General features: G+C 39.9%; 1 protein-coding gene across 1 annotated transcript in view; it reads right to left on the bottom strand.

Moving 5' to 3' along the window:
- AGBL4 (AGBL carboxypeptidase 4) overlaps positions 1 to 24,604 on the bottom strand; it is a 1,124,520-nt gene that overhangs the window by 293,760 nt on the left and 806,156 nt on the right. The window contains exon 6 of the mRNA XM_074376517.1: positions 7,968 to 8,007. Coding sequence (XP_074232618.1) covers positions 7,968 to 8,007 — 40 coding nt within the window. The remainder of the gene's footprint in view (positions 1 to 7,967; positions 8,008 to 24,604) is intronic.

Here is a 24,604-nt window from a genome sequence, read left to right as displayed (position 1 = left end):
CTCCTCAATAAGTGGTGCTGAGAAAACTGGACAGCTACATGTGAAAGAATGAAATTAGAATATTTTCTAATACCATATACAAAAATAAACTCAAAGAGGATAAAGACTTAAACATAAGACTGAAATCCATAAAACTCCCAGAAGAAGACATAGGCAGAGCACTCTTTGACATCACTTGTCTCCTAAAGCAAAGGAAATAAAAGCAAAAATAAACAAATGGGACCTAATTAAAATTAAAAACTTTTGCACAGCAAAGGAAATCATTAAAATGAAAAGGCAACCTACTGAATGGGAGAAAATATTTGCAAATGATATAACTGATAAGGAGTTAATACCCAGCAAATATAAATAGCTCATAAAACTGAACATCAAAAAGCAAACAATCTGATTTAAAAATGGGCAGAAGAACTGAAGAGACATTTTTCTAAAGAGGTAATGCAGATGGCCAATAAGCACATGAAAAAAATGATCAACATTGCTAATTATCAGAGAAATGCAAATCAAAACCACAATGAGGTATCACTGCACACCTGTCAGAATGGCCTCCTATGGGTCTCTTAAAAGTGCTCTATTGGAGATGAAGATCAGAGAAGATCTTCTGCTTAGAGCAAGGACCTAGGGTGAGGCTCCTCTATCATGAAAGGAGCCCAGAAAAAAAAGGCTGCTGTAGAACTACCAGGAGATAGCTCCTGTGTGTTGTAGGCCTAGAGAGGTAAGGAATAGAGACACAGGAATCAGAAGCAACACCAAGCTGTCCTGCTGACTTTTTGTCACTGGATTTGCCACATTCCCATTCTTTACCAGGTCCTATACTAAAAATGTGGGTAGAGTCAAATGCAAAAACCACCACATAGGGAGATGAAAGCATAGTTGGAGATTGTGGGTTCGGGGATGGGGAAAGAGAATAACAGAAAACTTACTCCTCAATGTGATATTACAAATTAGAATTTCAAAATGCATGAAGAAATTGAATGCTAAAAATTATACTAAACAAAATCAACACTTTTAACTTGAATTGACTCCAGATGAAACTTATTTTATAGAACTGTCAAAGATTTTAAAATAAGCATATTGAGGATGTTCAAGGAAACAAATGAAGACATTAAAACAGAATAAGAAATTATGAAACAGAATAGGCAAAAATAAAACAAGAACAGGTGGATATGAACAAAATTAGAAATCTTGGAAATTAAAAATACATAGTCATCGAGATATTGAAAAAGGCAGGAAAAAATCTACACTAGATATGGTCAAAAAGCAAAGTTATGAATTCAAGTTACTTCTGGGGAACTCAGAATCAGTGCAGTAAGATAATAAAACTTATGAAAACTCAGTAAAGAAGCATGGACATTCACTTGAGTGAATCCAACATTTATCTAATAGAAATCCTTGAGAAAGAGAATCAAATGAATGAGGGAAAAGTAATATTTAAAGAGACAATTTGCCAATAATTTCTCAGAATTAAAGAAAGACATAGATTCTCAGGTAGAAAGTATACTCAAGAGTACCGAGCAGGGTGAACAGAAATTCACACCAAGACACATCAAAGTGAAAATGCAGAACATGAAGATTAAAAAAAATCTTTAATCCGACCTATGAAAAGATAAGTTACCAAAAACAAATAATGAAAGACTTCTTATTAACAACTATGGAAGTCAGAAGACAATGAAAAAAACTCATATAGTACAGAGAAAAGTCCTCCTCAAACTAGAATTTATACCTAGCCAACTATCATTCCAGAGAGAAGTCAAAATGAGGATATATATAAAGAGGGTTGCACATGGACTCTCACTAAAACAACTATTAAAGGATTCACTTTAGTAAGGTAACATAGGAAAACCTTGGGATACAATAAATAGAATGCAAAAATTTATGAACTGTAGGAAAAATCAATCGGCCCTTATCATCATCATTATCATCATCATTGTTTTTCTTTTTTGTAAAAGTTTAACTTAAAATTATAAATAATAATAATTAGGTGGTTACAGGGTAGCATTCAATAGGTGGTTAAAGCATGCTAAAGCTCTTTTTGTGGCTGAAAGAATGACAGAAATTTTGAAAAACTGTAGACTTTGTAAAAATAAAATGTATAGTCAGGTGCATTTCTAAAAAGTAACCAGTTAAGGTTAGAAATGAAATTGATAGCATTCAAATCTGCAGATGATGTAAAAAAGCAGGTATGAATGATAAACAGAAAGCACAAATTAAAAAAAGTCCAAATATATTAGTACTAATAATAAATATGAACAGATTAAATTCATCTGTCACAATGCAAGAACTATTAGATTTTATTAAAAAGAAAACATAATTGTGCTTTCAAAAGATAACTATAAATGGGAAAGGGAGAAGGACATTGCCCTACCAATTATAAGACAATTAAAATTAAGATTTATTATATATAAGACAATGTACATTAAAAGTGATAGGTCAATAGAATAGAAAAGAGAGCTCAGAAACAGATTCTGTATATAGGGAGACTGATATATGACATATGTGTAACTTCTAACAAGTAGGAGAAGGGATGGACTAGTTATTGTGTGTACTGAGATAATGTGTTATCCATGTGTAAACAAAAATTAAATTTCTAATTCCTGTCATCCACAACAATCAGTCTTAAATGAAATGAAGACCCAAGTGTGACATAAAACTTGGCAATTTTTTGTCATTATATGCAGATGGCATGATGCTAAATATAGAAAACCCTAAAGACTCCACACAAAAACTACTAGAAATGATAAACAAATTCAGCAAGGTAGCAGGATACAATATTAACATACAGAAATCTGTTGCATTTCTTTATACTAATAATGAAATATCAGAGAAAGTAAAGAAATAATCCCTTTTAAAATTGTACCAAAAAATATATGTAGGAATAAACCTAACCAAGGAGGTGAAAGACATACACTGAGAACTATAAAACATTGATAAAGGAAACAGAAGATGATTTAAAGAAATGGAAAGATATACCATGCTCTTGGATTGGAAGAATTTAATATGGTTAAAATGGCCATACTACCTAAAGTAATCTAGAGATTTAATGCGATCCCTATCAAATTACCATGACATTTTTCACAAAACTAGAACAAATAATCCTAAAATTTATATGGAACTATAAAAGACTCAGAATTGTGAAAGCAATTCTGAGGAAAAATAACAAAACTGGAGACACAACTCTCCCAGACTTCAGACAATACTACAAAGCTACAGTAGTCAAAACAGCATGGTATTTGTACAAAAACAGACATATGGATCAATGGAACAGAATAGAGGGCCCAGAAATAAACCAACACATTTATGGTCAATCAATATTTGACAAAGGAGGCAAGAATATACAATGGAGGAAAAACAGTCTCTTCAAGCAAGTGGTGTTGGGAAAGCTGGACAGCTGCATGTAAATCAATGAAGTTAAAACACTCCCTCACACTATACACAAAAATAAACTCAAAATAGCTTGAAGACTTAAATATAAGACAGGACAGCATAAATCTCCTAAAAGACAACATACACAAAACATTCTCAGACACAGACCATAGCAACGTCTTCTTAGGTCAGTCTCCCAAGGCAATAGAAATAAAAGCCAAAATAAACAAGTGAGACGTAATCAAACTTACAAGCTTTTGCACAGCAAAGGAAGTCATAAACAAAATGAAAAGACAACCTACAGACTGGAAGAAACTATCTGCAAATGATACAACTGATAAGGGCTTAACTTCCAGAATATACAAACAGCTCATATGACTCAATAACAAAAATCAAACAATCTAATCAAAAAATGGGCAGAAGATCTAAATAGACATTTCTCCAAAGAAGACACACAGATGGTCAATAAGCACATGAAAGTATGATCAACATTGCTAATTATTAGAGAAGTTTAAATCAAAATCATAATGGGCTATCACCTCACAGCGGTCAGAATGGCCATCATCAAAAACGCTGGAAAGGGTGTGAAGAAAAGCAATTTACATTCCTACACTGTTGGTGGGAATGTAAATTGGTGCAGCCACCATGGAGAACAGTATGGAGGTTCCTTAAAAAACTAAAAATAGACTTATCCTATGATCCAGCAATCCCACTCCTGGGCATTTATCTAGAGAAAACTACAATTCAAAAAGATACATGCACCCCAATGTTCACAGCAGCACTGTTTACAAAAGCCAAGACATGGAAGCAACCTAAATGTCCATCAACAGATGAATGACTTAAGATGATGTGTGTGTGTGTGTGTGTGTGTGTGTGTGTGTGTGTGTGTGTGTGTGTGGAATCAAAATACATCATAAATCAAAGAACACAAGCCACTGTCTGGGAGAAGACATTTGCAGTGTAATCCTATACGTATATAGGAATACTACTCAGCCCTAAAAATAATGAAACAATGCTATCTGCAAGAATATGGATGGACTTAGAGAGTATTATACTAAATGAAGTAAATCACACAGTGAAAGGCAAATATTATATGATATCACTTATATGTGGAATCTAAAATATGATACAAATGAACTTATTTACAAAACAGAGAAAGATTCACAGACATAGGAAAACACAAACTTATGGTTGCCAGTTCGGGATTAGCAGATACAAACCACTATATATAAAATAGATACACAACAAGGTCCTACTGTATAGCACGGGGAACTCTGTTCAATATCTTATAATAAACTATAGTGGAAAATAATTTTTTTAAAAACAACATTTTTTTTATAGCACAGGGAAATATACACAAAATGTTATGATAACTCACAGAGAAAAAAATGTGACAATGAGTGTGTATATGTCCATGAATAACTGAAAAATTGTGCTGAACACTGGAATTTGACACAACATTGTAAAATGATTATAAATCAATAAAAAATGTTAAAAAAATAAAAAATAAAAACAACATTTTTTAGAGTACAGGAGAATATGTAGGGAATATAGTAGAAAAGGGTTACTTAAATAAGTCATAAAAGCAAAGCTCATAAAGCAAGATTAATACATTCAATTACATTAATTTTTTTAAACTCCCATAAATCAAAAAACATCATAAATCAAAAAACACAAGCCATGTCTGGGAGAAGACATTTGTGGTGCATGTAAGTCACAAAGTATTGGCAGGGAGGGTATAGCTCAGTGGTAGAGTGCATGCTTAGCATGCACAAGGTTCTGGGTTCAATCCCCAGTACCTCCATTAAAACAAACAAACAAACAAATAAATAAAACCCTAATTACCTCCCATCCCTCAAAAAAAGTCACAAAGAATTGATATTCAGAATAATAAAGAACTACAAATCAATAAAAAGAAACAACCCAACAGAAAATGGACAAGTGATATGAAGTCAGTTCATAGAAGAAGAAATCAAAGTGGCCAATAAACATGTGAAAAGATATTCAACCCCATCAGTAACCAGGAAGATACATATTATAAAAACAATGGGATACATTTCATGTTTATCATGATGATCAGTAAAAGATTTATAAATCTGACAATTCCAAGTTGTATTTTTGTATACATAGATACAGAAAATCATTAAATTTATTACAGTGGTTACCTATAGGGTGAAAGGAAAGAGATGCAATCAGGTAGGAGTACAGAAAAGTCTCAACTAGATCAATTATTTTTTTTAGATAGAAGACTCTGTGCCATAGATGCCACAAAGTTGATATGATAAAGCCAAGGGTCTGGTGGGGTGAGAGGCAGTGAATGACTCTCTATTATGTATCTACTCTTTGGCATATATTCAGATTTATTCACAATAAAAAATAATAGTTTAAAGAAGATAACACAGATTTTTAAGGCTTCCAAATTCCCAGGCAGCATCTCTGAAGGCTCCAGGTTGATAAGGAGTGGCAGCATCAGACTGCAGTTCTGTGTTGAGGATGATCTGACAAGGAGTACAAGTAAGCTAGTCCCTTCCACTGGCAGCCCCAGAAAGGAACCATGCCACTGCTAGCTGTGGCAGCTTCTGGTGAGGTGGGGAATGGGGATGACTTTGAAAGTGAGAGACAGTTAATAAGGATAGAGGAGAGTGATTTGGACATGGAATGCTGCTGTCCAGATAATACACAGTCTGATGGTGCTTCCTAACCTTTCCAAGTCATGGTACACGTGGGTAATAGTTGTCACACTGGAGTAAAGGCTACCACCTTGGGGGTTCCAGCTCCCCCAGTACCTATATGTACCCCTGAGAGATGAGTGGATCAATACCTCACAAATGTGTGTCTCACAATATCACACAGATTAAGCCTATTTGCAGTATTGTACACTCATGTGCCATCACACACCTTATGAGAAGTTTTGGCCCAGAAGGTAGTCTTTTGTCATTTAAAAATAGGGAAAATTATAAGCCATTCCAAACTCTGGTAGTGCTTAACATTTTACAGTTCCACAGTTGTCCAAAAGGAGTGCACCAAGAGTCAAACTGTTCTGCTTGAGTTTGTGCAGTAGCAATTAGGAACTGAAAGAACGGGCGCAAAAGAAATGCAGTTAAAAGGGTCTGAAAGTTCCCTTCTAAAGCAACTGAAGATAGATCAAGAACCCTCCCCAACTTATACAAGTCAGCATCATATCAGGGTGTGACTGGGAGACTGGGATGTGACAGCAGGCAATCTGGGTCAGCACATGTAGAACAGGGCAGTCACCAAGGAGAGCAACTAACTGGACAGGACAAAGATAATCCCTCACCAATATCTTAGTGGGAAGGGATTTGTAGCTCATACAACTGAGCCATTCTAGTTATGTTAGCTCATGATTTGGAATTTCTATATATGTTAATTACATATATGTTAAACATAGTTCATTCTGTGGGTTAGATTAAACATTTTCAAACCAGTTCATCTTTGTTTTTCTAAAATTCCAAATTCAAAGAGTTCTATCCGGTGGAAATACAGTAAGGGCAACTGAACTGGGTGGATCCACCTTACATTTGCAGCCATTGTCATATATCTCAGTTATACAGACTGATAACCAACCTTTGTGCTAAGACAGTGCCTGGAGAGGACAATTTCTCAATCTCCTTTTAAGTCAGCCAACTGGTCCTGGATACAGCAACAGGCTTGAGGGAAGGCAGGGATGACATAGCACAGCTATACTGCTTATAAAATACTGAAATCCATATTTATTGGTAACTGGCCGGTCCTAGAGCCCCTAACTCTGCTACATGACCATTGTGCCACACCAGTCCCTTCCCCAAGACACCATCTCCCCACAGTCCAGTAACCGAAGTGTTCATGCCTCACACAGCAGGAGGCCGCCAGGGCTATTAAATACTTTGAATGTCACCAATGGATGAAGATAAACCACCATAACCACTCTTGAATGGTCATTAACCCTGCTGGCACCATCAGCCCCTTGGATTCCAAGAGAGAACAGCATCTCTTGTTGGCCAGTTTTGCCTCAAGTTCCCAAACCAAAATAAAATACCTTCTGGCAAAACTAAACTGCTCAACTTCTTTCTAGGCTAGATGCCAGGCTTAGGAGAAAGAAAGGACCTTTTAATCCCAAGGCCACAGCTTTGTTGGGGAACTTGTCCTTTTTAATGGAGAGTGACAAGAGTTATCCTGACCCTCAGCACAGAAGACCAAACCTGGTCACTTCCCAGATTGGCCTTTCCTCATAAGCTGTCCTTTCATTGCATGCCATCTACCAGGAAGCTTCCCCATTCCTCAGGATTTTGAAAGGAGACCAGGGCATTTCCTTGGCACTTGAGTCCATCGAGTGATCTGGGGAGAACTTGGCCCTGGAACATGCAGCAACACCAGAGCATCAGCCCTGCCATCTGCAGAGCCAAGAGAAGGCAGCAGAGTTGGGAAGGAGAAAAGAAACTGCCCATGGGATAGAGGATCAGGGGAGAAGGATCATTCATATTGCAACGGTTCTGCTGTTCATTCAGGGAGTCAAAGGAGGAGGGCAGGGATTGCATTTGGACAGGCAGCCAAGCATCACTCTGAGAAATAAGGGAAAAGCCAAAGCAGAAACGACCAAACCTACTCACCGGGGCTGGTTATTGTCAGGAGGTCAAGCTGCCGCTGTTGCTGCAAAAGAAAACACATTGTGAGAGCACTGATTCAAGCCAAAACCAAACTTGTTGCTTAGCAGGGCAGGGTGGACATGCAAAGGGGATATTCAGACTCGCAGGGCAGGGCACATTGTGGAGAATGTGGTCTCACTGGCAGTTCTGCAGGGAGGCCTCGCACCCTGGAGATGAAAGTGAATGGACGGCCTTTCTGGTCAGAACTGAAAGGGCCTTAGAGGTCTTCCAACCAAACCTATTAATATACTTAGGGAAAATGAGGAACATGGCTTACCTATGGCCACAAAGAAAGCCCCTTTTCAGACTCCCAGCCATGGCTCATTCCTCTGTACCAGGAAATCTCAGATTTCTTTTTGCTCACACTGACTGCTCTGGTTAAGTGTTTGGTATCCTGATTATCCTCTTTGCCTTGGATCCTTAAGTCACTGTCACCCTCCTGATACTCCTTTCTAACCAAGATACTCCTGGGCTGGTTTATTTATTGAATCTTCCCAATAATGTTATAATTTCAATTACTGATGATCAAACCATTCCTTCTTTAACTGAATCCTCATGTGTGTGTGGTATACAACATTCATAGAAAGTAAGATTTGTCAGGTACACTAGACCACATGGATGAATCTGCTTGTGTTTGGGGGTAACTGGCAGCCCCAAGGGCTGAGCTGATCAATGTCTTGTAGGCTTGCCCCCATCACACCACACTTACAGGGAATCTCTGTCCTGGGCTGGATGTCATGGGAACCTGAGGGTGGAGAAGAGGGTATTGGAGGCTGGGGATGGGGCAGTGGTGAGCAACTCTCTTACAGACTTAAGTCAGGATTTCTTAAGCCTCAGCCAACCTGTCTCTTTTCTACACATGATTTTTCATTAATAGTACTAGAAATAATGTGATTTTTTTTCTTAGAAAGGGGTCCTAATAAACTTCACGTTGAGAACCATTGCTTCAGGATACTCACTGCAGGAGCTTCTGATTATCTGGCATTTCATCCAGTGGCTCCTTTGCTATACTTCACCTCACTTACATTTCCCTCTTTATCTTGCCTCTCCCCTAGAACGGCTTCCTGAAATTCTGCTTAAGCAGAAAGGAGTAGGCAGCTACATTTTTTGAGCACCAGCTATAGGCCAGGCATGGTACCAGGCACTTTGATGTGTCACTTCTTCTCATACTCTTTTTGGCCATCCTGCATGGTTAGTGTCACACAGCAGAGGGACATGGGGTTCAGACAGGAGAAATGATCTGCCTAAGACTACACTTCATTAAATGGCAGAGCCAGGATTAGAATTCAGTCAGTTCTGATTCTGGCTTGAAAGCCCAAAATATGATAATGCACATAAATCATTCAGCAAGATGCCTGGAACTCAACAGATGCTCAAAAAAAAGAGCTATTTTATATTGATGTTTTATTATTATAGACCATGTGACCCTTGGTTTATAAAAGCTGCCTTGCCCCTTTTCACAGAATTATTGATACTAGGTCTCAAAGGCTCACCAGGACAGGAATACTCACTGCAGTGTCCCCACCCATTGCGTGAAATGCTTCTGTTTTAGCCCTTTACTTGATGGGGAACTCACTTTTTCTCAGCTGGAGAGCTCTACTTTGATCAGGATTAAATGCTGCTTCCTTATGATGCCATCACTGTTTCTAGCCGCCTCAGCCCACGATACAGTTTGGAGATAAGAAGAAGATTTGCGTCATCTTCTCTTATGGCTAAATAGTCCCAGTTCCTTCTTCCTTTTTTTCATAAACCTGGTCTCAAATCTCCTGGCCCTTGTGGTCCCCCTCCTCTTCCATTAACTTTGATCTGTCCCAGTTAAAACCTCTTCAAGATCTCTCTACCTCTTGCTTTAATGACTTCTCAGGGCCCTAAAAGCAGGTCTGTATGCTATCAGAGCCTTCTCAGTCACACATCCCTCTTTTCCTGCCAGCTCATAACTCATTCCAGTTGACATTTTCAAGCAAACAGTGCAACTCCAAGATGTCACTGACCTACATTGTAAGTGCACATCCTAGTGCTGACATGAAACACACACCCACACATGCGGGCTCAAAGGAATGCTGGAGCCAGACTGCCTTCTTTCCCAAACACAGAACCAGGCCAGTAGTACAACTGGCTCAGGCTGCCTTTGCCAAGGCCAACCTGTCTGGCTTGGCACTTCCCTCATGCATGAGGAAAGAATACGTGTCCTTCTGTTTTTCCATAAGCTTGACTTTGTGATGATTGCCATTGGTAAAGGAGGTCTATTTATCTGAAAAGTGTCTATTTCCTAATTAAGAGCTATCTCTAAATGGTGATTCTATGTCCAGGGTCCAGGAGAGAAAAAAATGGAGAAAACCTGACAGGAACACAGACAGACCTGGACTTGTGTCCTAGCTCCTCTCTGTGTCTTTGGATAACTTGCTATATGTCTCTGGCCTCAAACGTCACATCTCTAAAATGAGTGAGTGAGACTGAAATACGGTCAGGGACTGAGTCAAATGCAGCCAGGTACTGTGCTTGTGGGCTCCCTCTTCTGGTATAGAGAGTTGCCTGAGAATCCCTGTAGCTAAGACCCTGGGGCTCAAAGGACAGAGTCAGAATTTAAAAGAGACCAAATTTTAAGCTATGCTCTCATACTGCAATTTTCAGCGTATGTTTGTCTTCCTTACTAGCCAAGGGGCATCGTAAGGGCATGGAACATCTATTATTCAGTTTATGGCACACAGTGGCCCACACAGTGGCCCTCACAGTGGCATTTGCTAAACTCTACTGAACCCTTCCTGGAACCCACATTATTCTTTCAAACCCCCATGCCTTTGCTCGTGCTGTCCTCTCTGCCTAATCTCTTGAGATCTTCATGGAGCTGCCTGCCTCCTCATGTCTCAAAACCTCCATGACGTCTTCTCTGCACATCGACTCCCAAACCTAATCTCCTTCTCTCCTTTCTTCAGAACAGAATATTTCACCCTTTGTTCTTCCAGTACATCTTATAAAACCTACTTTTTGTATCATGATCTGTCTTGATTACTTGTTTCCTTCTCTGTTTCTCTCATGAGGTCCTTAGTGGAGGATAAGACTGTCATTTAATGTCTCTATTTCCAGTGCTCAGCACAAAGGCTGAAAGGAATGTTTGATGTCATCCAGTTCAAATGATTCAACTATTTCATCATTCCCTCTGCAATGACTCTGTTAGGTAGGAATTCATCACACATGGAAAGTAAACATGCTCTCTCCTCTCCAGGACTTTCCCTCTGCCACATCTGTGGCGTTTCTTGCTTCTATGATTTTGCTCTCACCATGTCTGCAGCCAGCAATACTGTCTATCTGCCTCCCCTGAAGACCTTCCTTCCTCCACTTCCACCCACAGGATCACTGTTTCTCCTGGACTCCTACAGTTCCTGCTGTCTGTACCACACCAGTGGTGATGAATTAAATCTAACCTGGTGACAAGCCCCTTTAACCTACAGTTCACTGACATATGTGTGCACCATCTAGTGGTCCAAGTAGATTATTGTTTTAACCTGTAGCTCCAAAGATAGGATTGCAAAATCTGCATGTCCTATTTGCAAATAAAAATGGAAGTGTATGTTCAAGAATCACTGTGCAATAATTTCTACCTAAGAAATTAAAAGAGAAAATTTTCATCACACATTATGCTAGTGTGCCTAGCATAATCATTTAGAAACTGTATGGCACTTATTAAAACAGGGCACATGATCTGCGGAATTTGACCAATCATATACAATCAGTTACATAAGAGGGGATCATGGTAGACATAAAGAATTAACAAATTACTTTAATTAGTTACCAAGGGGGATACATAAAGGCCTTTTATATGGAGATGATGTATTATCTAACCTCCTGAATGGTAGAATGTGCAATGTTCATTGGAGGAAATGAAGTCAGCTAGCAAGGTAATAGGTTTGGTAGGCTGACAGGGCCTGCTGGCTGTGGGCTGAGCAGTTGAATCACTAGCTGACTGTAAGCTACAGTCTCAGGAAGGCAGGGCCTTCACATGTTGGGTAGTGACATTGTGTGTATGTGTGTGTGTGTGTGTTTTGAGGAGTAGGGGGAACATTCCTCCTCAGATAAAGGAATTCTACACCTACACAGGGGGAAATGTGCCTGGATGGTATTCCACAGACTCCTGGAGGAGTGTGGGTACGCCAGGGCTGGGTCAGTTAGAAGTTGATGTGTGGACTCCTGGCTATGTACGAGCCCTGTGCCCAGCCTTCCCCGGTAAAAGTGGTGCCTCATGGACATTCAGAAGAAATCTATTTCTCTACTTAACCAACGTGTGGTGGATGCAGGGTTAGGACTCCATAAAACCACGGGGGTTGGAGGTTCCAAGGTCAACAGGAACAATCTCTGAATCTGGTGTCAACCAAGGATGGCAGGAGCATCTATACTGGATGATTAAAGAATTGTCTACCAGCATTCTTGCTCCAGGAGTTATCCATATTCCACCATCCACTCAGTGGAAGCTGTTTTTTTAATACAATGTCACTTTACCTCTTATAGCCCCAAGGGTGAAAGTACTGAAAGGTGGGTCAATTAGAAACTTCATCCAGAAATTTTGGATCTTTTGTGGGTTCAATTATTCTTAGTGAAAACTACTGTCATCCTAAGTTAAAGATCCTTTAAAAGTTTTATAATTATGAAAACAACATACTTGTTTTTGTCATTTTGCAAATTTCCAGAAAATTTAGAAAGTGAAAATGAATGAAATCCCACCATTGAAAGAGAACCACAGTTAGCATAATTTTGGTTTATTTTTTGTCATCTTTCTTCCTTGTGTTTATGTAATGAGATATTTATACATAATAAATAAAGCATGTTTTAATCTTGTGCAGCATTATGTTATTTTTTTTGTCCCATGTTGAGTCTTTAGTTTGAAGTATAAGAATGTAAGTCACATATATTTATTGTTATAAATAATATAAGCTTTTGTTGCGCAGGGAATAAAACCTGCAACATTGCAAACTTCCTTCAACAGCCACTCCCATAACACTTAACACCAATTTTGCTCTTACTACTGCTGTTTTGTTTGTTTTGGGGGGAAGGTGGTGTTAATCAGTAAGACATCAGTAGAAAACTACTTGGTTATTTTGTCACAGGAGACAGTTTGAAAAGCCCAGCTACTGCAGCCCAGTGATGTAGACAAAATCCTCTGAATCTGGGGGAGACTCTTTCAGGCAATATCCAATCTGGAAGATACTCTTTTCTTTGTATCTGAAGCTCCCCTGACTGCAATTACAGAAAGCATTTTGTAGAAAGAGCTCCAAACTCAAAATTAGACAAACGTATAAATCCTGATTCTATCATCTTTGAGCCGTGTTATCCTGGCATGTTACTTAAATTAGCTGGCAATTGGGTATCCCATTCATAAAGAGAGTGCAGACCAACCTCCAGGAGCCTAAGAGGACGGAGAAGCTGAGAGAAAGAGGAAGAATCGTTCAGTAGGTAGAATGAGAAGAGAAGTTCATTGGGAGGGAGTTAGGATTTCTGAGTGCTGCTCCAACTTTGCCCTACTTCAGGCTGAGATTCTGGGCTTCTCACCTGCTGGTACCTAGACTTTTACAACAGCATCGTAACTAGCCTCCCTGCTTGAGTCTTGCACATTGGTGTTATAGCTAGAGTGAACTCTTTAGAATACACATCTTAAAACTCATCAGGGCTCCTACAGAATAAAGTTTAACCCTTCAGCTGCTGTTGGAGGACTTTTATAACCTGGCTACTGCCTTCTCTCTCCAGTTCTCTCAGACTCTTAGTTCCAACCATGATGAGCCACTTTCCGTTCCCCAAATTTGCCATGATCTCACCTCTAGGCCTTTGCACGTGTTGTTCCCTCTTCCTGGAACAACAATCCTATACCCAACCTGCTTTGCGTGGCGTGGCCAATTCCTACTTGTTATTCAGCTCTCAGCTCACATGCTGCCTCTTCTGTAAAGGTTTTCTTGACCTGCCAAGGCTGAACTGGATCTTATCCTTATCCCTCTGAACATCTCATCAAAGCACCATCACACTGTATTTTCCAGGCCTGTTTACTCCTCCATCTTCTCAACTGGCTGCATCATTATTACTTCACTCCTCTCAGGGACTAGCCCAGTGCCTGACCAATAGACAATACTCAGTAAAGATCTGCTGATCATTGGTTACCAAGAAGATAACTAGAGAAGGTCTTACTGACTTGATAGTTAGAAAAAGTCTTTAGTGTTATTTCCATCTCTCCCCAAAGACACACACATTGGCCTCATAATTTATCTCAAAACCCTCTCTGTTTCTGCATTGGGGATCTAGGGATTAGACCACAGGAAATTTGGCCTTCTTCATCTGGATGGGTAATTATGAGGCTATGGTTAAAAACAGACTTTTCATTTTGGTCACGAACTGCATTGAAATTACTTCTCAGAATGAGAAAGGGACGTGGTGTTCTGGGAGCTCAGGGCCTGGTTTGATGTGTGAGGTTGTGCATGGTACAACAGAATAGTCACTGATTATGTGTTCTGTTTTGCTTTTTGTGTTTCGTGCAGCATAGCTATTTGGGGAAAAGTCAGTCTTTCATGGCATAGGCTGGATATAATTTAAACAAGAGTACCAGTAATCCCTGTGCATTGTCCTGCCGCTCCAGAGGCCAGTCATCATGGAGAGAACCTGGGAATCCACACCCTCCAGAAACGGGGGTGACAGGGGCATGGGCACACATTTGGCTTCAGGGCTCAAGCTTCTCCTTTTCTTGCAACTCTCTTCCTATCCAGTTCCTCCCCACCCCTAGCCATAGTCATTTTCTAGGGATCTCAGTCCCCAGTCCTGGCCCTACTCCAAGCATAGCCTGTTCCCTAGAAAATATTTCATGTGGTGCTGACCTCTTCCTAAACTCACTACTTCTGATCTCTCTTACCCTAGTCTAGTCTGCTCACTGGATGCAGGACTGATCATTCTAAAATTAAATTTGATCCTTTCTTAGAATAATTTAATGATCCACACTGCATTCCTGATAAAGACTAGATTTCTTAGTTTGGCATTCATAGAGGATGTGAAAAGTCTTCACAAATTCTATGTCCTACTGAAAAAGCAGTTTTTATATTTTAATATAATGTCATATTTGGAGAACAAACAAAAATTATCCATCATTTTCAGAACCAAACTTCAGACAATAAAGGTGGGCCTAGTTACGCTGGGCAGTGTCACATATAGAAGATGGACTTTCATCTGGCAGGAAGAAGGTGGAGGGAGAGAGCCAGTCACCTCCGTGGGGAAAGGGACCAGGGATTGTAAAAGTCTGGAAAACACTGTCCTAGCACTGAGCTCACGCCCACACCCCACTGAAGTGGGATGCTGGCCTTCTATTTGCCTGACCATTCTGTACGCCACCAGCTTCCCTGTCCCTGACCCTGCCTTCTGCCCTTGACATGGCCCTCTTTCCATTCCTCTTCTTGCTTAACAAGAGATGTGAAACATGGCTTCCCAGATAGCACTGGGACTTCACTCTTTGACTCATTTGTTTATTCATTAATTCAACAAATATCCATGAAGCATCTGCTCTGTGCCAGGCATACTGCTGAGGAGAGGATAAGAAAGACACAGCCCCTGCCTTCAAAGAGATAGCTAAGAGGGAGGTGGAGAAGACAGACATATTAAGCAAATAATCATACCATATGAATTAATTTCAGTCACAGTAAGTGTGCCAAAGGAAAACATGGGAAAAGGTACATGACCATGGTTCAGTATCCTGCAAGCTTCACCTGGCCCACTGGCTGATGCCTGAATGCCCCCCCTAAGCATCCACCAACTCCACCACCTTCCAGGGGAACCTGAGCAGTGGCTGAGGCTCAGCTGCCCTTTTGGGCACCTACCCCCATCAGGATAATAAAAAATGCATTAGCTTTTTACTCAGGGATTGAGTGAACATCACTCAAGGCTGAAATAGAATCCCATGACTAGGGGTTAAATTCAGTGGGAAGCAGAGTGGGGCAGCAGACAGAAGCTAGGGCTGCACATGTGAGATTGCTTCAATATATTTCGCCGAGGAGTTTCTGCTCCTGTAGCTTCCTGTTATTGGAAAAGCCAGGCACGCAAGTGGCTTTCATCCCTAGGGCAGCTTAAAGGAGCATTTTAGTTCAGCCTCTGGCAGCCTGCATAAAAGCAGGGCAAGTGGAAATGGAGAGGTGCATTTGACACTGCACAACCATTGTGGAAGCAGGATTAATGGCAGGAGTGGCTACAGCAGCTGCCATTAGCTGAGCACTTCTCACGTGCCGATCCTCACAACCTTCCGAGGCTGGCATTGATACCCCTTTTTACAAATGAAGAAGCTGAGGGTCAAGGGGTTAGGTTACTTGCCCAAGGTCACCACTGCTAATGGAAAAACCTAGATTCAAACTCATACTGTTGGCCTTTAAAGCCTATGCTCCAGTTAGTAGTGAGAAGAGATCTTGGCGAGTTCCAGGTTTCTGGGCAGAGGGGCGGTATGAGCTGTGGTGGTGACGCTGTACAACTGAACAGTCTCTTCACACAGAGGAGTGAAAGGAGCTGCAACCTAAGTGTGATGTTCTGTATTTTTCCTTTATAGGGTTCACAATTTGAAATTCTATATTTACCTGAATTTATATTTGATTAACGTCTTTCCCATTACGTGCTAAGCTCCATGACAGAAAGGACAGTTTTGCTTTCCTGGCAGAATGGACTCTATCTAAATGTGTGTTAAAAATTGAAGATGGAAGGCTAGATCAGGTTTTCAAAGAGGGCTGGATAAACAGCTGAACCCCTTACTACTGTTAGAGAGAAAAGACACATGTCCCATCCTGAATCCCCAAATAGTCAGACGGGGGCTTCTGCTAAAAGACCTCACCCTGCTCAGCTCTGGAGGTAAGACCCAGGCATCAGGAGACAGTGAGAGGAAGACTGTTCCAGTCATGAGTCAGAAGATTCTATGCCAGGACAGATTGTTCTCCACCCTCTGTTCCAGCAACATGAGGCCATGTGTAAACTTGCAAAAACAGACGTGGCATCTAAAGTGATGGTGCAGCTCAAGGCTGGGGAGGACGAAAACCTGGCTGACAGATGCCCACTCAGTGCACCAATGGGCTCCATAGCATCTAAGCATTGATTTAATGTCTCACCTTACAGGTAGATATTTGCATATTAGTCTTTCTTTTTTCCCCCACCTCTGTCTCCCAAGTCTCCATCTCCTACCCGCTGCCTTCTCCTCCAAGGTCAGAGCTGAATATTTTTTATATTGGGTGTTCTCTCTGTACCTGATCCCTGACAGGGCCTAAGGGACTTTGTTGCATATGTGATGTTTTGGCTTATTTTCAAAGTTACGTGGTTATAAATTCTCTTTTTTTATATGTTTTGAGTAAGTTACAAATTTTCTTCTGTAAAATCAAAATTTAGAGTTTAAAAGATATGCCTTTTAGGTCTTCAATTTATACTTTAAAAACTGTGGTAACTCTTCATCCTTGAAGTCACCATGATCCAGCATGACTGAGACTATCCCACAACACAGTCTCCTGGGATGCCAGACAAGGGGGCTTTGGAGATCATTTGGCTCAACTACTTTATTTCAAAGAAAAACAAACTGAGTCAACAGAGAGGAAGGGAGGTGCCCAGAGTCACATGCCACATTGTTCTGCATTATTTGCTGGTGTGCCTCCTTCAGCAGACGGGAAAGCAGGGATGTCTATATTGAATTTGGACCTAAAAAAGCATAGATGTCCAGAAAAAAAAAAAAAACTGTTAAGGAAAGCAAGGGAGTAGGGTGATGTTTTGGAGGCAGCGGAGGACTTTAGTTAGGAATTTGTTCTGAGTTTCAATGTCATTTTGTCTATTTAATCAAACTAGTATTAACTGAGGAGCTGTCAAGAGAACTTCCTTAAAGAGGTGGTAACTGAAATGGCCCCTAAAGGATAGGAACTAATTTACTTCTCACTGGGAAAGTGAAGCCAACTTTTCAAAAAGAATAGCACAGGAAACTGGGTTGGCCACAGGCCCTGCTACCCTGTCTCTGAGAGCCAATGTGTCTGTTTATGTTTGACATTAGGTTCTTAAGACTATCAGGGCATCTCCCTGAAACACTATATTCTGTTTATGTCTTTTCATATTTGGTTATTCAATATAAAACACTAATTCCAAAAAAGAATTTGAAGATTCTTACAATAAAAGAATGCAACAAAATTTAAAATCACGTAAGACTTGGAGAAAAAGAAAAATGAGGACAGGAGAAATTAGATGATGCCAAATACTAGGTCATAACTCAGATTTCATACCCTAAGATACTCTGTTCACTTGTTAGAGATGGGGTTCAAATTTGCCTCTCAGCTTTTGGTAACCTAGCACAGTGGAAAACTCAGTTACAAGATACCCAGCCATCCTAAGGCAAAAACAAAATCGAACAAATAAAACCCCCAAATAAAACAGTTGAATTGCAGAATCTCCACCATTCCTGACCTGTGGTCTGAGAGAAATCTTCTCTAGGGTCCTTTAGAAAGGGCATTTTGAAGCCGAATGAATGACTGCATTTGGCCAGGTCCTGCGGTGACCAGCAGAACTATATTTGGAACCAGCAGACCTGACCCCCATGCTGCTTGTGAAAGAGGCTTACGGACACGGAAATAGGTGAAGTGTGGTGGTGGCGAGAACATCAGGGCCAGAGTAAGAAGCCACAGGTCTGTGCCATGGAAAAGAGCAAAGGACAGACGATGAGCACAAAGCCTAGCTTGTACACTCATGAGGAGTATAGCCTTGAAAGAATTACTTAACCTCTCTCTCATTTCCACGTTTCTAATATGGGGATACGAAGAGTTTTTTAAACAGAATATAATTTCACTCAGAGTTTTTATATTGCAACAAACATTACTATGTTATGGAATATAAGAGAAAATCCACAATTACTTAAAGGTAAAAGATTCCATAAAACATGAAAGTTTCAGATATTTTGAGAATCAAGTTCACTCTCCCCTACTTAGGTGGAAGAGCTCGGAGGCTCTGACTTCAAAAAAGACCCTATCACGTTCAAGTAAGTGTTCAATAAAGTCTTTTTTGTTCCCATTCTCTTTCAGATTCATCAAGTATGCAAAGGAGTTCACAGCAGTTCTGCACAGAACTCGTAAGGACTGAATGAAATAATGGATCAGAAATATTTGGAAGCCAGAAGCTGTGTGTTTTGGGCCCAGCTTTGCCACTTTCTTGCTGTATGAGCCAATAATTTACCTTCTGTGAACCGGTCTCTATCACATAATAGCTAAGTGATCATGGGCAAGTCAGCTGAATACTTTGAAATGGGTTTAGCAACCCACTATTGGTAAAGCAATTGGCCTAGTGCTTGTCATGTAATCTCTGGGTAAATGGCACACAGTCTGATAAGACTTTTATTTTTAACTCCAAGACTGCTTGGAAAGTCTTTCCTCCCCCTTTTCTCTTTATATGACTTCTCTCTTATATCATCACCCTCTGGAAGCCTCTGCTCTCCCAGGCTGGGTTAGGTGCCTCCTCAAGGCCCCTCAGCATCTCGTGCTACCCTTGGCCACAGACATTATCACTGTGGGTTGCAGTTATCTGTGAGTCATTCTGCTGTGAGAGCTCTTGTGGGCAAGGACACTATGTGATTCAGATAGGTATCTCCAGCTCCTACCACTGTACTTGGCACAGAACAGGCCTTCAGTAATGTTTGCTGAATTGCATGAAACTGGAGTTCCTGTGAAAAATATCATGACATTCAGAATAAAACGCTGGCACTGAAAGTGAAGCAACATTAATCTGTGTTCCTGCCCAGCCAGAGTAATGCCTCTGCACGATGTCAGAGTTATATATACTGCAGGAAGTAAAAGTGCCAGGCCATAACAGTCTATTTTCTGCATTTGACTGGCTCTCGTGGAAGTTCCATTCCATGCTGATTGACCACGACTTTCCATAAGAAATTGCCAGCTTGATTGTGGGGAAAGAATCCATATCTAATTGTTCTTTGTAGGCCTGGGACAGAAGGTATTACTGCTTGAAAAATGGAACTGTCTAAATTAATTTTCCATAAATAAACATCTTTGCCAAATAAAAGCAGTGCATAATAACAACCCATAATTAAAAGCAAAAGGATACCTTTTGTTACGTGGGGAAAGCAAATATGTTCGCCACAAAAAAAAAAAAAAGACCAAAATGTGATTTTCTTGGAACTCCAGGGACACATCTTAAAAGTCTGATGAGAGAGGTGTGTGTGTGTGTGTGTGTGTGTGTGTGTGTTTAGGAGTTGAGTGGGACGGGGAGATAGCTCTTTCTGTCTTTTTTCTTTTCTTTTCCTTTCCTTTTGCTTTTGAAAAACAAGCATCATTCATGTCTGATTTCTGAACAATGCAGGCAGAATATTCTTAAATCCTATTACACTTTTAATAGACAGGAATTGGGAAATTGAGGGGAATTTATAGAACTGTCTTTATTTTCCCTTGCCTAATTTTCCTAATTTAAAATTTATTTCAACTTTAGGGATATATACCTGTGTGTGTACGTGTGTGTGTGTGTGTGTGTGTGTGTGTGTGTGTGTGTGTGTGTGTGTGTGTGTGTGTGTGTGTGTGTATCTTTGTAAACTGATAAACCCTTTCTAGAAAAGAGTTAACTAAGAAGTAAAAAAGTTTAATTGAACATTACTATGTAACAGGTACTTTATGTTTACTCATTTTATCCTCATAACACTTTCATGATGCAGGTATTTAACCCCTGTTTTAGAGATGAGGAAACTGGTGCTCAAAGAGGTTAAGTAAATTGCCTGAAGTCACATAGCTATTAAGCGATGGAGCTAAGATTTGAACTAAGCCTCTGACTCTGAAACTCATGTTCTTAAAAATACTCTTTCCATAGTATATAATATTAAGTGATAATATTAATATCAAAAAGATAAAAATATACACAATCTCAATATCTCAAAAGCCGTATTAATTTTTTCCATGCTGTTTTCTAGTTCTTGTCTAAATATCTGTACTTCTAATGCATGGGTAATAATTATATATAAAAAACAAAGATGTAGTCATGGTAAATCTTATTTGGCTATTTTCTGTATTCTTTTATTTTTAGGTTGCATTATATCATAAAAAGTTTTCCAGTAGTATTACATAGTCATTGTAGACATTATTTTAATGACTTTGTAATGTTTCATTTAATGAAAGAACATGGTTTCCTTAAATATAGAACATTTAGGCTGTTACTATTTTATTACTATAAATGACATTATGATAAACATCTTACTGCATACAATTTTTTCTTTCATTCGGATTAGATTCTCTCTCTGGGATAAATACCCAAGAGCGGAATTACTGGGTCACAAAGCATGTGCCTTTTTTTTTATTATTACTCTTGATACATATAGCCAAATTGCTTACCAGTAGGACCATTCCAATTTACACTCCCATGAATAGTGTCTGAGATAAAGATTTTACTGTAGCCTTGCCAGCTAGGGGGATTATAACTTATAAAATACTTTTTGTTAATGCAATATCTATCATATGGCATCTAAGTGTTATTTTAATTGTCTTTTTTTTTAAAGATGATTCAGTGAGTTTGATTTCTTTTTCATTATCTTGTTCATTCCTTGTGTTTCCAAAAGTGATAGTTGACTTTTCATATTTATATGTCTGGCATTAAGATTTTTAGTTCTGTTTGCATTTTAAACTCTCAGGGGAGGACTACCTCTCTTGTCTTCAGTTCACCATCTTTGGTGGTGCTGGGAATACCCACTTGGGGACCTGACTTGGAACCAAATGAAATCCTTTCCCTAAATAACGAGGCCCATTTTAAAGTTTCCAGTCAAAGAGGGATCCCACTAAACCTTGGAGATGCACATCTAGATAGCATTAGTAAAGGCTCAGGAGGACTTAAGGATGCTCTGAGCTCCCCTCTCTCTTTATTCCCTTCTAAGGATGGACAATGTCACTTCTCACTGAGTGTGAGGAGCTCTGCAGGAGATCAAGGATACGGCTGGGCCATTGTAAACCAGGTGGGTGTTTCCCCCATGATCTCTCTAGATTTATTACCTCCAAGATTCTGTGGAGAAGAGAACAGTCCACGAGGAAGAAAATACCTCTTCCTCTTCCAACAGGTATTGTCTTTGCCCTCAGAGAAAGCCAAGCAGGATCTCCCCTGAGCCAGTTAGGAAATGGAGCCACACCGGATTACCTCATCTGTCCAAAAGGAGTTCTCTCACTGAGGTTCCACACTGGGGCCACCAGTTTCAAGTATTTTCTGTGTGTGTGTGATTTTTGTTTTTGCTTTTATTTGTTTTGTTTGGGGTATGTTTTTGGCAGTTATCCTCTGTGGACACATTTCCTTCCAAAAACTTGAGGGAAAGACCTGTTGCAGGTTAGGATTTAGGTGTTCAGTAGCCGTCTACTCCCTATCTAAATACATCAGCCTCCTCATTTTGATGCTTCCAGAGAACAGAAGTCCCTCAGCCACAAGTACACATTGTTTAGTGCCTGTTGTATACATATCTCTGCTAAGCTCTGAGGCAGGATGGGTGGGCACAGAGAAGCACTTCCCAGGGCCAGGCATTTTGTTTATATTGGCTTACTTATGCCCCACAATATTATGATATATATTTTCATAATTCTGTTTTATAGATGAAGAAACTGAGGTTCAAAAATGTAAAGAAATTTATCCAAGATCATACAGTTATTAATTGGTCTCCTTGCTTCTAGTTTCATTTCCTTCAACCCATTCTCTATCCAGCAACTGGAGGGAAATTTCAAAAACACAAATCTTCTACTCTCTTTAAAATTCTCCATTGATAAAATAATAATGTCTAGACTACCTAACACTATCATTCTGCCCTGCCGGCTTCTGTAGCCTCCACGCTTGCTGCCACTCCCCCCATAGTCCAGGCTCAGTGCTGATCACTTTAGTCCCCAGCATACCATATTTTCCTCTAGACTCCATATCTTCTTCTTTTTTTAAATGGAGGTATAATTGACATATAACATTATATTAATTTTAGGTGTTTGGCATAATGACTCAATATTTGTATACACTGTGAAATGATCATCACAATAAGTCTAGTTACCATCTGTCACTATACAAAGTTATAATTTTTTTTGTGATGAGAACTTCTAAGATTTACTCTCTTAGCAGCCTTCAAGTATGCAATACAAAATTATTGACTCTAGTCACCATGCTGTACATGACATCCTCATGACTTATTTATTTTGTAATTGCAAATTTGTATTTCTTGATTCCCTTTACCCATTTTACACTGCCCCACCCCCATCCTCTCTGGTACCCATCAACCTGCTGTCTATATGAAACGTCTCTAGTAATGACCCCTGACAGTACAGTCCTCATGTTTTCTTATATGCTTTTCCCTTTGCCTGCCACATCCTTCCTGTCTCAGTCTTTCCTACTCCTTTTTCAAATCTCAGTTTATAGGTTACCTCCATCATTAGGCCTTACCTCATCCCCCATATTGGCTTAGATGCCATTCTTCTGTGCTATCATAGCACTTTAGCTACCATTCTATAATTGTCCACTTATTTTCTTGTTCAACTGTGAGCTCCTTAAAGGTGAAAGTAGTGTCTCATTCACCACGGTAGTCCCAGCACTTAATCATAGTGCATGGTACAGAGTAAATGCCTGCTACAAAAGGAAGGTTTTGTGTCCCCCCCAAATTCATATGTTGAAAACTAATCCCCAATGTGATGGCATTTGGAGGTAGAGACTTAGGGAGGTGATTAGGTACTGAGAGCAGAGCCATCATGGATGAGATTAATGTTCTTATAAAAGATACCCCAGAGAGATCTCTTGCCCCCTTTATTTACCATGTAAATGTATAGGAAGACTGCTGTCTATGAACCAGAAAGTAGGCTCTTGGCAGACACTGGATCTGCCAGTGCCTTGATCCTGGACTGCTAGCCTCCAGAATTGTGAGAAGTAAATTTCTGCTTTCTTTAAGCCATCCAGTCTATGATATTTTTATTATAGCAGCCCAAACAGACTACGACAATGCCCAATAAACACAACTGAATAAATTAATAAATGAGCAAAATCAGAAGAGACTGAAGATCTGGCAAATAGATGGTGATCCAAGAGGTCAGGGATTTTTCAATTATTATTTTTTATAGTTACCTTAAATTGTTGGATATTCTTATCCACCATTCATTGGACAACTGGTAGAATAAACAATAAAAAGAAGGGGTGATCACCAATAAATGAAGAGGAAGGCATTATCTGTAGTTGCTCAAGCCTTTGTTTTCCTAGCTGTAGCCCCCTAGAGGGCCCCCCTGCTCCAGGCCACCTACTCTACCAGCATTCTGTAGAGGACCAGGCAAGGGCTTTGCAGTTCCCCTGGGTAGACTCCTGGCTCTGCCTTTTTCCAGCTCTAGCTTTCCAGCAGTTACCAGTGAGTAAATGCCCATCATGTGCCAGGTACTGTACTTTGTGCTCTATTTCTCTTAACTCAAGTCTCTAATTCTTGGTAACGGGCCTGAAATGTAAGCATCACCTCTCTTACACAGATGAGGAAATGGAAGCTCAAAGAGTTTTGGTTACTTTTTCTAGGCAGCAGAGCTAAGCAGTTCCACCCCAGGGATTCAAACCCAAGTCTCACTGGTTCCAGAAATCCATGCTGTTTTTACCATATCACACTT

The sequence above is a fragment of the Camelus bactrianus genome, chromosome 13 (genome assembly GCF_048773025.1).
Source record: "Camelus bactrianus isolate YW-2024 breed Bactrian camel chromosome 13, ASM4877302v1, whole genome shotgun sequence".
In the NCBI taxonomy this organism is placed as follows: domain Eukaryota; kingdom Metazoa; phylum Chordata; class Mammalia; order Artiodactyla; family Camelidae; genus Camelus; species Camelus bactrianus.
Note: the sequence above shows the minus strand (reverse complement) of the source record. Positions and strands in the feature narration are given on the sequence as shown.